General features: G+C 53.0%; 1 protein-coding gene across 3 annotated transcripts in view; it reads left to right on the top strand.

Moving 5' to 3' along the window:
- Positions 1-10,882: 10,882 nt before the first annotated feature.
- NTRK3 (neurotrophic receptor tyrosine kinase 3) overlaps positions 10,883-13,270 on the top strand; it is a 204,480-nt gene continuing 202,092 nt past the window's right edge. For 2 of the 3 annotated variants that reach the window (XM_086848325.1, XM_086848323.1), the window contains exon 1: positions 10,934-11,679. In XM_086848325.1, coding sequence (XP_086704451.1) covers positions 11,432-11,679 — 248 coding nt within the window. In that variant the 5' untranslated portion in view covers positions 10,934-11,431. Of the gene's footprint in view, positions 11,680-13,270 lie in introns of all 3 variants that reach the window. The other variant, XM_086848328.1, reaches the window with a different exon arrangement.

The following is a 13,270-nucleotide window of genomic DNA, read 5'->3' as shown; positions in this document are numbered from 1 at the left end:
CCACAGCCCTGTGGGATAGATCAGTGAGCTGTGAGCTCATCCTGGGGCTGCAGGGGTGAGAGAAGATGGGCAAAGCCCAAGGAAGCAGCCATGGGGATTTTGCCTAAGGACAGTTTGGGCAGAGAAGGGATGGAGGCCATACCGGTTTTTCCCAGGTTCAGGAGCAGCATGATGAGGCGAGCAAGGAGGAAAGGACTTCTGTCCCCTCCCTGTCCCCATGCAGCATGGCCACCCCAGCCCCAGCCAGACACTGGGATCACACTCCCTGCCCTGCTGCCGGTTCTGGTGCCTCGTTTGGCTCCGGTACCGCCCCGCTCTACACCAGCACATCCCGTCAGCGCATCCCCGAGCGGCTCCGGGAGGATAAACGCTGCTGTGGGAGCTGGAGGCTGCTGCTCTCCCTCCAGCACACCCATAACGATGGTGCAGTAATGGCTGGGCTGTGCTAAAAGCCTTTTCCTGGGCGCGCTGGAGCGGGGCCGGCGCTTTCCCAGCTCCGGGTTAATGCGGCGGGGTTAACTCAGCGCTCCCCCCGCGGCCCCGGGGCTGCAGGGAGGCTAAAGCTGCCTCGCTCTTCCAGCCAAGGCCAGAGTGCCAGCGCTTCCCGCTCGCAGGTTCAGCATTTCTGTGGCTTTCCCTAAGGTGGCAGTGCGAATCCCGGCACTGCAGCATCCTCCCGCAACCCGCTGCTTCAGCTCCGAGGTGTCCCCCGCCTCCCAAAGCGCTCGGGCTCCAGCCAGGACATCCCGCAGCCCCACCTGGCCCCAGGCGGCTGCGGGGGGACCCGCTCACCGCCACACCGGTGACTACGAGCCGCCACCGGTGGCGACTGTGGTACCCACACAGCCCCGGGGAGGAGGATGCAGAGCGGGGCTGGCAGTGAGGAACAGCTTGAAGACAGGTTTGGGAGGGTCGACAAACCTGGTCAACAGGAGGAGAGATGCTGAAAAGGCGCAGAAAGCTGGGAAAAAACTTATCTCGGTTTTGCACCGATAGAGAGAAACGGACATTATTGCTTCGTGTTGGTGTGGAGAAGTTTTAAAGGGTGATAAGAGAGTGTCAGGAAGCCTTGAGGCAAAGAAAGGACACTTTGCATGCCAGCCTGGTGTTTTCACTCCTGGTTTGCAAGATCTGTCCTCAGCATCGCCTGTGTAGTTTGACTCAGGGCTGGCCAAGGGAAGGCCTGGCCGTGGCAGCAGGCTGGCTCCTTCACCCAGGGAGCCCCACTGTACCCCTCTGTACCCCTGAAGCTGCTGGGATGTCCCTCGGGGTCTCCTCCACCTGTAGCAAAGACCCAGCCTCTTTCAGAACTTTCAGTGTGCAGTCTGTGGACTGGTTGCTGGCTACGTGATCCTCCAGCCTTCCAGGACATGGTGGCCAAAGCAGGTTAAAAACTATCTGGCTGGCAAAAATACCCTGTAATTTCCTCTCTCTCTGATCACAAAGTGCCCCCTTAGGAATGCCAGACAGCCCTGGGCTGCGGGCACAGATTTGGATTTACTTCTGTTGTTCAGACCAAACAGCTGCTAAGGGCGTCAGTTATACAGACATGATGATGTTGTCACTTTATGTATCATTTTTATTTCATTGCTCTCCAATGTTTGTAATACCCCGGAGCTCAGAAGCTTAAATAACAGCTCTCCCCATACCGATTTTATCCTTCGCCATTTGGCACTCATTCATTCCTTTCCCTTTGAGTTGCTAATAATCAGGATTTTAACTGAGCAGCATCCCTCTCCTTGCCTGGGCAGTGGCTGTGGCCAGGCAGGGGAAGGGACAGGACAGGACAGCAGTTTTCTCCAGAGATGGGGCTGATGCATGTGTGATGGTGTGCTGTCTCTTGGACTCCTCCTTACCAAAAAAAATAAAGTTAGCACCATGAACAATGTTTTCACTCAGTTGTAATAACCATGAAGGGAGTTGTGATTAAGAGCAGCCCCCTCTGGCAAGATTTTGGAGCAAAGAACTGGAAGGTGCTGAAGGAATTATTCCATAATAAAATATGTTTTTTCATCCCAATACAAATTGCCTGTGAGATGACCATGAACTCTTCATGTGTTTTCCCTGCATGGAGGTTTGTTGGTTGCTCAGCCTGGGGATTCAGTGTCTGAGCTTGGGACTTGGACTTCAGACTTTGCAAAAGCTGTTTTTGCTGCTGTTTTGACTGGGATGTGGTGGTGTCTCTTGTGGCATGACCAGTGAGAGAAGGAGCTCTCTTCTGGCCAGTGTTAATAAGCAATAGGTGGAAATATTTATCATAACTTGGTGAGATGCTCTGGCACATCACTGCAGGAGGTGAGGGAGCGAGGGGAAGCCTGCAGCACGATGAAACAGCTGCTGCTGAATCTGCCTGCTCAGCACAGCCAGGTCTGTACCCAGACAGGTCAGACCAGCACAGCCTGGTCTGCAGGCTCAGCTTATCTGTTTGATTGTAGAAATGCCATTTGAATAATCTGCACATGAGATGTCTGCTGGACCCAGCTCTGCCATGGTGGGAAACAGAGGTCTCCATCAAGATGCTCCTCATTACAGCACCAGGAAGAACCTGGTGTCATTTCAGGTCTCCTTGGTCATTTCACCTGTAGGGGCCATCTCCAGATTTCAGATGTGTGCAATGTTCTGTGTATTTGAAAAAAAAAATAAAGCTATCCTTTAATATTTAATCAGTCATTAATCACTTTTATTTATTTTACTCATCTGAACTGCATCACAATTTTTTCACTGATAGTTACTCAATGTTGAAGCTCTTTGCTGGGGGGAAACTCTCCATTGTTAGACACTGGGGACCAAATCTGCTCTGTCTGGGAGAGGTCTGTCTCCAGTTCTCTGCAGGGCTTTCCCAGAGCCTCCCCAGCTCCCTGGAGCATGGCTGGCAGGGCTCTGGCTCACAGCTGATGTGCTTGGCTATCACAAACTTGCCTTGCCTGGCAGGGGGAGTGGGTGCTGAGCAAGGGGAGGGGGGAATGGGCAGATGGGCTCTGGGGACCCCACCCCACTGAGAAGAGGGGTTGTGTTTCACATTAGCTGATGCTCCTCTGTGGTTTCCAGCACTAGCCCAAGTGCAGAAGCTTGTGGCAAGCAAGCTTGGATGTGCTGTAGGCATAAATAATCTCAACCTTTGTAAGGGTGGGGAGGGCCTCTTTTCAGACTGGTGGGGTGATGGGGGAATTTCTCAGTGCTGACAATTGCTCAGCCATGGGCTGAAAGGTGTGGGCACTTATCCCTTTCAGATTTACCTGCACCATGAGACCTTGGGCTTTGGCTTTTCCCTGCTGGTAATAGATGTGTCAGAGCAGGGGTGATACAGGTGCCAATGTGAAGAACAATATGACACAGGTGCCCAGACATCTTCAGGGCCTGCTGGTGTCCTCTGCTGCTTTCCTGCCCTGCAGTGTGTCCCAGATGAGCACAAGGATCTTGAGTTTGACCTTGCTGGTGCCTGTCACCAGCCAAAATGACACGAGAGATCACTGCAATTATTTTGTGTGCTGCTGCAAATGCCTGCAGCCCTCGTCTCCTTGGCCCCCTATGGTTCCCCCAGCTGGCTGCTTCCCACACATGTCCCTAATCCTGCAACTTGCCTGTCCTTCTGCTCTTGATCCTCCATTTTCCTCTGTAATCCATACCTCATCCTCCTGCAGCCTCACTGCAGGCCCCCCACCTTGCTTCACCCCACGCACTTGTCTTGGAAGGTTAAAATAAGCTCTACCTGGAGTGTGTTCAAAGGCTAATGTACATCCTCCCTTAATTATTGATCTGTTTATTGCAGACACTTTGGCAGGACGTGGCCACAGCTCACACACCAGGCTCCTGCCCTCGGTTCCCCTTGCGGCTCAGGGGGCTCAGGGCAGTGTTAGGGGGTTGACCTGAGGACCTTGTGCCCCACCTTGAGGGCAATCCCACCCACACACCCGTGTGCCCCAGGGTCTCCCAGGCTAACCCCGTTAGCCCAGTCCCATGGGAACAATAAAGGGCTTTCCTGTGGAGCCCCCTCCAAGCCCCTCTTTCTCCCCAGGTGAGCTCCTGAGAGCTCTTCCCCCACAGCAAGGTCCCTCCTGTAAGGTGGTGTCAGCTCCCTGTGTGTGCCCAGGAAGCCTGGCACAGGGGATCAGAACACAATTATGTCATTGAGCCCCAGCTGCTGTCATCCCCGGGCAGGGAGAGATGAGCTGCTGCATTAGCGGGATTGTTAACCGCTCTGCAAAACCCATGGCGAGAAACAAGTGTGGCAGTGCCCAGAGAGGAGGGCTCAGAGGCACAGTCCTGCTGCTGGGGCTGCTGCCAGCCTGTCAACTTCTGCTCCAGGAGCTCCAGCCTTCAGGTGATGCTGGAGAGGCATCAAAGAAGGAAAACACAGATGCCACCAGCTGCTGAGGGACAGCAGCCTGTGTTTTTGGTTGCTTTTCTCCAGAGTGAGGTGAGTAGTTGGGGCAGAGTCCTTTTTGCTCAGCCCAGAGCTGCTGGCTAAGCCAGGATTTGTGGGTCCTGGCTCCTTTGGGCTTGGCATGGTCACTTCTCCCTGCATGGTGTTTTGGGAGTGGGACCAGATGTTTCACTTGCGCCCATTATGGGACGAGGAGACATTTAAAGTGATTCAAGGTTTCCTGAATCGTCTGATGGACCAAACAACCATTTCAAGCAGCTGTTGTCCCAATTGATCCTTGGGCTGAGAGAGATAGCAGAGAATTTTGAAGTGATGCCCCTTTGGGGCCACAGCCATCTTCTCAGTCAGCTCTGGGGGTTGCAGGTTCCTCATCCCTCTGATGCTTGGAAAGGATATTAAGTAAAAGCTGCCTTCCCTACCCTGCTGTAGTGAATAGTAACTTCACCAGATTTATTTGGGAAAGCAACACCCTGCAAAAATGTTTTGGTAAATCATTTTATGAAGAATTGTACTATATTAATTTCTTCTCTGCTTAACCCTGCTCTGGCATCCAACAGACTCCTCAGGAAGAAACTTCAGTAACAGACTTGGAGGCATAAACAAGCTGGGGAACTTATTCTAAAGAACTTTAGCTTCCTCACAAGGGTGGATGGGGATATGGAACATGTTCCACTGCCTGTGTGCAGGCAAGAGCTCAGGGCAAGGAGGAATCGATTCTCCAGTGAGCTGTGATTCAACCTGGGGGCTGGGTAGGGGCCCGAGATGAGCATTGCTACCTCTCTGATGAGCTGTGTGTCATGGACACTGCTCCTTTTGTACAGTTTCCTCCCCAACATGTCAGCAACAGCCTAGGTTTCCATGAACCAGGCAGTGGTTCTTGAGGGAAGCTCCCAGGGGTGTGGGTGCCTGGCTGGAGGATCAGGATACTTGGGTGGAACTTCACAGTGCAAGGGAGAAGGACTTGGCATGGATGTAGCTCTTCCTGCTGTTCTTAAAAACATGCTTGGAAAAAAAAGCTGAAGGCTTGTGGCCTAATTAATCAATTGATTTCGATTAATTTTAAAATCTAGAACAATTTTTCTTACACTGAGTTCCTGCAGTGTGGGATATTCCAGGCACTGTGACCCCACTGCAGTCCCAAATACTCCAGTTGTCTGCTAAGAGACTGAATTAGGAATCTGGGATTTTTGAATGAACAGATTGATTTGGGGAAAATCATGGGGGAACATGATGGATGTTTCTGCTCCTTTGTCCTGGCAAGGGCTGTGTCTTTGGCTTCCTATCCCAGCCACTCACAGCACGAATTTCCTGACTGGTGCCCACGGGCGAGTGGCTCTGAGTGCAAAATGCCCCGAGAGAGGTGCAGATGGCAGGACATCAGAGCAACAATGCTGGGACTGTAATTCCCCTTATCTGCCTGCAGCATGGCCATCTCAAGTGCCTCCTGGGACTCCTTTGCAGCTCCCTCCCCTGCTCCTCTCCCAGCAGCTGCCCTCAGGCTTTGCAGCCTGGCCCCTGCTCCCCCATCCTGGTCTGAGGATGCTCCTGTTCCTGCGGCTGGAGAGGGACCGGCTCTGCCAAGCACTGCTGCCAGATCAAAGCACTGCCTCCATTCCTTGATGGCAGCTATAATCGGCTCCACGTTATTCTTTTTTCCTATTCCTTGGGCTTTCTAAGACCTCCGTTTCAGTCTTTTTTTAAAAAAAAAAAAAAAAAAAAAAAAAAAAAAAATTGATTGCAGACATCCTCCCTGGACCACCTCTTGGACATTGCAGCCACGACCAGACCTTTTCCCTGGCTGGGAGCATTAATTCAGGAGCTGCCTAAGTGGGAGACTGGTTCAGGTCCCAACACTGAATGCAAGCACAGCAATATTTGCTATCTTTGTGACAGGGCTGTTTCTTTAGACATCACTTGAATGTTTTCTCCTGATTTTTTGTTCCTGATAATTTGAGCAAACAGCTCTCAGTCAGATACTTTTTCCTACACTTTGTTATCAGCCTTGTAGAGTTTATGGACAGGACATCATCTGGAATGGCTTCATCCTGCCCTTGTCCCCACATGTCCACGGCATGGTCAAGGTCAACCCTAGCCTGGAGCCTACTCCCACTGGCTGCTCTCTAGAGACGTGCCTGAGCTGAGAGCTTCACCTTTCATCACACAGCTGTCACTGCCCAAAAATGATTGTCCCACACACCTTTCCTTGGCCCCCTTCCTGCTGTTCTTCCTGCAGGTTCCTGGGGCCATGCTGACCCAAGTTCAGGATGTGACCTTCCCTCCTGCAGAGGGGTCCTCCTGCCAAGCATTTGCAAAGCAAATACAGACATCAGATCAAAAGATTCTTCCAAGCACTTCCCAGGGTGGTGGGAACAAGGAGCTCTTCTTCAGGGAGCAACACTTCTGATGCTTACGTGCCTGCACAGCTCAGGTGAGAGGCAAATGCCTCTTGGCTCTGCAGGGGCTCATATTTTCCTCCTGCAGTCCAACTCGGTGGTGCCATGGTGGATGCTGTGCCCTCAAACCATCCCTGACATCCCTCCCTGAAAGCTGGCACAAGCACCTGGGTATTACTCTGCAAGCTGGACCCTCTCCAGCTTTTGGGGTCTCTCTGTAAGGGGGGATGTGAACCTGCAGGTGAATTCCCAAGGCAGAGCACGAATCCCTTTTCCCTCCCTCTCCCGTCGGAGCTCGCATCCCGCTGCCCGCCTGGGGCTGGCTGCCTGTCAGAGGTGTGTAAAGTGGTCCTGCTGTCGGCAGATCTGCAGCTCCTTCTGGACGGGAGGGGGGCTAGGAAAATGTCAGCTCATCATTTTCAGTGAGCAGGAGTGGTGTTCTGGTAAGAGGGAGAGGGGCGGCGCGAGCCTCAGCGCGGGCCTGCTGGATCGATACGGAGATCAGAGGCTCGAGTGGATGTCGGAGCTTGTGATGACTGAGCAGATATTGGACCACGGATCTCTCTCTGGCCATGGCCCCAGGGGATGTGGTGTTTGCAGGCCTCAGGAGGCAAGCAGTGCTTTGGGCAGCCTTTACCTGTGATGCTGGGTGGCAAGGGGAAAGATTGTCCCCAGGGGACAGCCAGCCTGAGACTGAGAGGTTAAAGGCAGCTCTGTAGGTGGGAAGCGAAGAACCAAAAACCAAAAAGCTGCCTTCACCTCTGTCTGTGGTCAGGAGGTCTTCAGGCACTTCCTAGCCCCGCTCTTTCGTCTGGGATGAGTGCTTCGGTAGCAGCTTGTGTCCCCAAGCAGAGGGCAGCTGGGATGGGGAGCTCTCTGCAGAGGAACTTGGATTTAGTTTTGGCCAAGTGCCAAAATCTCATGGAATTTCTGGAGTCTCCCAAAGGCCAGAGGAAACCCAGCCCCCAAGCCCCTGTGGGGCAGAGTTCTCACAGGAAGCACTGATTTCATTCTTCATGGAGATGCTTCTTGAAAGAGCAATTTGCCAGCATCCCTCACAGCAATAACGGCAAGGCCTCTGCTTGAGATACCATCTCTGTGCTCTGACAGCCCCATCACTCATGCCCTGCTCCTGCCTCCCTCTTCCACAGGGACAGGAGTGAAGGATGGAGGCAGGGCTGGAGGCAGGAATGATGTGTTCCCACCATGGGCAGCTTCCAACTACCCCTGTCCTCTCTTGGGTCTGGGGTGCAAATGGTAGAGTTGCCCTTGCTGGCCATCATCTCCTCCCTGTGCGTGCACAGGTGAGGGGTGCTGGGTTTGAGCAGGGGAAGCAAGACCAGGGGCCACCCAGCTCTGCTGCTGGGTGAGGAGTGGTGGCTCATCTGCCCTCTGTGGCAGGGACTTTGCTGTCACTGCAGTTCCTCTTCCAGTGAGCTCACCAATCCCCCTGGCAGCCAGCACCAGTGAGGATGAACAACCCCCAGTTTCTCCTGCCTACCTTCCACTTGCCCTCGGGCACCAGCCGGATGCTCATCCCATTCCCCCACTTTGCCTGGCCACTGGTGAGAGCAGATTTATCTGTTAGTGGCAGAGGAAGAGGTGGCTTGGCACAAATCCTCCCCATCAGCTGCTGAAGCAGGGCCTGCCTGACACCAGGTGGCAGAGTGGGGTGGGAAAGTCATGGGGGTGGGTGGGCTCCTGTGTCCCCCACACCCAGGACAGCCCACCTGAGACCTCCCCAACTTTCTGTGGGTTAAACCTTGGCTTTGCAAGCTGAGGGCAAAGCTAGTAGCTGGATTGCAGGGGACCTGAAAAACCTCTCTGTGATTCTGTGCTTTGTTAGCAGCTGTACTCTGCTCCAGGCCAAGGGGTGACCCCATGCCCTGGGGGACAGAGGGACAGGGTGCTCATGTGTGCAGCCCTGGCCAAGCAGTGCCACCCTGGCACCTCCAGATGACAGTGGCTTCCTCCAGGTGACATGTCCAGGTCCCGGTGCTGATCTGCCCAGAAGAGAGCCTTGCTGTGTTGCAGGGCTGCAGTGGGTCCCCAAGGTGGTGTGTGCCCCCTGAATGTGTCCCCACCCATGACTTACCCTGTGGTGATGTGCCAGGGTATGCTGATGGCCTCACACTGGTTTTACATGTGATGGAGTGATTGATGTCAAGTGCCACGAAGAGTCTGTGACCTTGCACCGGCTCCAGTATAAGGGAAGCCCTGGAGTCATCCTGGGCGCTGGTTTTGGGGTAGTGTGACATCCTTGATCTCAGTGCTGCTGGGGGACGAGCCCTCATGCTGACTGGGCATTGTGGGGTGCCTGGTGCTCCCCATGGGCAGGGCAATGTGACATGGTGCTCTCCATCAGTGTCTTCTGCAGTCTGGTCACAGGGCTGAACCACAAGAATGACATCTCTCTCATACAGGTGGGGAAACTGAGGCAGGGAGTAGAAAACATGCCTGGGTGTTTTCCTCTCTGGTGCCTCTGGATGGGAGATGCTTCTCATGGGACTGGGAATCTACAAAATTCTCTGCTGTGCTCCTCTTGCAGTCACAGACACTCCAGTGACCTCTTTTGCTCTAGGTGCTTCACTTCTATCATTCAGAAGAGGTGGGGCTCAGGGAGAAAACAGCCTTCCCACCTCAATATCTCTTCTCTAGCCCAATGCACCTGCTTCCCCTGGGGTGCCCTGGTGGGAATAACCCTGGTGAAGCTGCCTGGCACCCCAGAAAACCCCGTGGGAGCAGGACTGATGCCCTGGAATGAGCAGCCCCTTGCACACCACGGCCGGTCCCAGGGCTTCTGAGGCGGCTGGGCAGCAGTGGGTGAGGACCTGGCCGAGCAGGAGCCCTGCCTGTGTCCCACTGGGACAGGCTCCCTGCAGAGGGTGCATGAATCCCAGCTACAAATCCTCACAGTGTGGAGTTTTTTTCCCCTTTCCCTCCAAATGCTGTTGCCCCTTCTGGAGCAGGATGGCTCTGGGTGTGTAAGGGAGTCTGAAGGTGTTGGCTCAGCCAGTGCTGTCTCTCCTCCCTGTGCAAAGCCCTGTGCCTGGCAGAAGTAGACCCTTGAAATATGTGGAGCCCTACACCTGTAATTCCTCTGTTTGCCCGTGCTCCTGCCTGCAGCACCATCCCTTTATTGCTGTGTCTCTGTGCAGAGGAGCAGAGACATGAAACTATTGGGGAGAGAAAAAAAAAATAAAAAAGAAAAAAAAAATAAAAAAAAGGCATGCAGAAAAGCGCTGTGGAAAAGCAGAGCAAATTAAGCAGAGCTCTGATCTGCTTGGGTTTGTGCTTGCCAAAAATGCACCATGCATCTTAATTCGCTCTGCTGTTCAGCTCGCACTCACTGCTCTCCTGATGCCATTTCGGCGCTCTGAGCTCAGCCTTTTCAACACTTCAGTCTTCCTCTTTCAGGATTTTTTTTTTTTTTTTTTTTTTTTGCATGTCTGATTGCAGAATCTGCTGCAGGAGAGAAGGGGGAAGCCAGGGGAGGGAGGACGGGAGCCCCGACCCTGGGTGCTCCTACCTGCGCTTCCCGGCAGCTGGCTCGGTCCCCAATGCCTTTTTTAGGGGCTGGGGGCTGCATCTTTTCTGGAAAGTCCTTCCTGGGTGCTCTTCAGTCGCTTTTTTCACACCCAGCCGTCTGATCTGCCTCTTGCTAGGATCCTCCAAAGAAGAAAAAAACCCCACATTTAAATTGCTGTAATCCACACTGGCTTTTATTCTCTTCCAGTTCAGTTTAATCTCTTTTTCCTCTCCACCCTTATGTCCGGGTTGGGGGAAGAGGGGGGGAAACCCACCCAACAAGCGAGCGAAAGGCAGCATCGTCCTCCAAAAGAGCTTGAGAAAGCAGGAGCCGAGCCAGAGCCCCTCTGCTCTCCCCCACCACAAATTTAACCCCAGCTTCAACTTTTCCTCCGCTCCCGGGGCTGAGCTGGGCTCCAGCAGTGGGGCTTTTCCCCTCTCTCCCCCTCCTCCTGCACTGGTTTTAGCGGAGAGGGAGGGGGGTGGGGAATCCTTTTTATTGCGGAGCCCGGTTCTCTTTGCAAGCCTTCCTCCACCTCTTCCTCCTCCTCCTCCTCCTCCTCCTCCCCTGCTTTTTGTGCCCGCCGCAGCAGGGCTGGCCAGGCCAGGGGAGGGAAGAGATGGGAAGGGGAGATCGCCCCCTCCTCTCCCTCTGTCTGTTTTTTTTGCAGGTGTGTCAATTTTAATTCTGCCCAGTAGGTGGGACTTGGTGACTTTCGCACCGTTTTTGTTATTTATTTATTTCCCCGGCTGCTTCTCTCCCTCCCTCCCTCCCCTCCCATCCCTCCCTCCCTCCCTAGCCTCCCGTTGCGATCCTCCGGAGCGGCTGCGGGAGCGGCGGGCGGCCGGGCCGGCATGCATCCATCCCCGCCCGCGGCCGCGGCCGCTGCCCTAGCGGGAATTACAGCCTCTCCCAGCCAGCTGCCAGCATGATTTCATCTGCTGGAGGATTTTTGCAGCTGATCGCTTGAGGTTTTGTTGTTGTTGTTGTTTTTTGTTTTTTTTTTCTTTTTTTTTTTTTTTTTTTCCTCCCTCTGTCTTTGTTTCCTTCCCCCTTTTCCCCCCCTTCCCCTCCCTCCATCCCCCCTTTCCTCCTCCTCCTCTTTTTTAGAAGCAGCAATCGGAGATGGATGTCTCTCTTTGCCCTACCAAGTGCACTTTCTGGAGGGTATTTTTGCTCTGGAGCATTTGGGGAGACTATCTGCTTTCGGTGCTGGCTTGCCCTGCTAATTGTCTTTGCAGCAAGACAGACATCAATTGCAAGAAGCCGGATGATGGGAACCTCTTCCCTCTCTTGGAAGGGCAGGATTCAGGCAGCAGCAATGGCAACACGAGCATCAATATCACGGACATCTCAAGGAACATCACTTCCATGTAAGTGGGGGTCCCCCAGGGCTCCCCTCCCGCGGCAGGGTGCGGGCTGGGCTGCCCGTGCGGGGCTCAGCTGCCCCCGGCATCGCTGCACTGTCTGGGCTCAGCCCGGCTCCCCGGGCACAGGATGCAGATCTGGCTTTTCCTTTACCCCATCCCCCCGAAAAAAACATAAAAAGCCCAGCAACAGTTTGGCCAAGGCTTAAGAGGAATAAAGTAAATGAGATCTGATTCCTTAGCAGGAGAGCGAGCAGCAGGCAAAGATGCTAAAGCTGCTGCTTTCTTTAACTGTTTGCTTCTGCAAGGGGAACGGGGACGCCACAGCCACACACCGCCACATATTTACCCAAATTGGGCAAGAAAAACAAGTTTCTGGCTGTTTTCTCTTTCTTGAGACTTTGTATCCAGTTAAAATGTCATTATTTTTTACATCCCTACATCAGAAAATGCTCGCTTCCCTGCCTTGGCTGAGTGTATCTGGGGGTCTGCGGTTTCACATTTTTAAGAGGAGGAAAAAAAAAATTAGGACAGTGAGATGTCCCTTAAGTAGCTTATTTAATTCACATTGTTATAATTTTGTAACTCGTCGTGGTGCCGCGAGAGGATTTGTGCGTTTCAGGTTCGGGGTGGTGGCGGTGGGGAGAAGCATCGGAGCACCGAGATATTTTTAGTTGAGCACTTTGCGTTTGTTTGCATGCTTGTTTATCTGGAAAATCAACTTGAAGTTGCATTATCCTTGTTTGGAGAGGCAGTTAGCAAAGCCCATGTTAATCTCATCAGTGTGGAGTCGAGAAAGGAATATATTTCCTTCTCCTGAATCCATCATGCTCTGTGTGTGTGTGGAAAAAAAAAAAAAAAAAAATTCCTCATTGCTTCCAATCTCTGCTCTTTATTTTCCAGTACATTTTTGGGTGCGATGAACTCTGAGCCATTTCATTATTCTAATGCTAATTGAAATGTGAGCATTTAGGGAAATGTAGCCCCCAGAGCAAGTTGCCAGTGGGAGTTGAGCAGAGAAGAGGTGGAATCCTTTATTCTGGCAGTTAAATGCAGCAAGGTTTGAAATGAGTAATGGAGGGTTATTTATTTATTTTTTTTTTCACCTCGATGGCACGGTTGCATGGAGGGAGAGGGCTTTGGGTCTCTTCCTGAGGCTGTTTTATTTGGTCACAGTGCAATTGCAGCAGAGCCATGGAGTAATTGCAGTGCCTCTCGCAGCTCTGCTCATCACCTTTGCTAGGTAAAGATGACGGGAGATGCTTTTCCCCGCTTGCTTACGGGTTCATGAGATGCCCAAGCAGGTTTTCAGCAGGTCACTGACCCTGAATCCCAAGCCCTGCCTTCCCCTTGCCAGCAAACCTCCATAAAAACAGCAGGAATGGGGAAACTAAATGGGGGGAGCTAATGCAACGCTCCCCTTCCAATTTGCCCCATATTTATCCTGCGTCGTGGTGCTGGAGTGTTTTCCCTGTGGTGCTGGGGGGATGAGGCTGATGCTGGGGAAGTCGGAGAAACTCGTGTTTTTTCCCTGTGCTCGCTGTTTGTTGTGGTTTAGTTTTAACCCTTTGGGGGCCGGGGAGCAGCAGGAAAAGCT

Source organism: Cyanistes caeruleus, chromosome 13 (assembly GCF_971803275.1).
Source record: "Cyanistes caeruleus chromosome 13, bCyaCae1.hap1.1, whole genome shotgun sequence".
Classification (NCBI taxonomy): domain Eukaryota; kingdom Metazoa; phylum Chordata; class Aves; order Passeriformes; family Paridae; genus Cyanistes; species Cyanistes caeruleus.
This window is presented reverse-complemented; position numbering and strand designations above follow the sequence as displayed.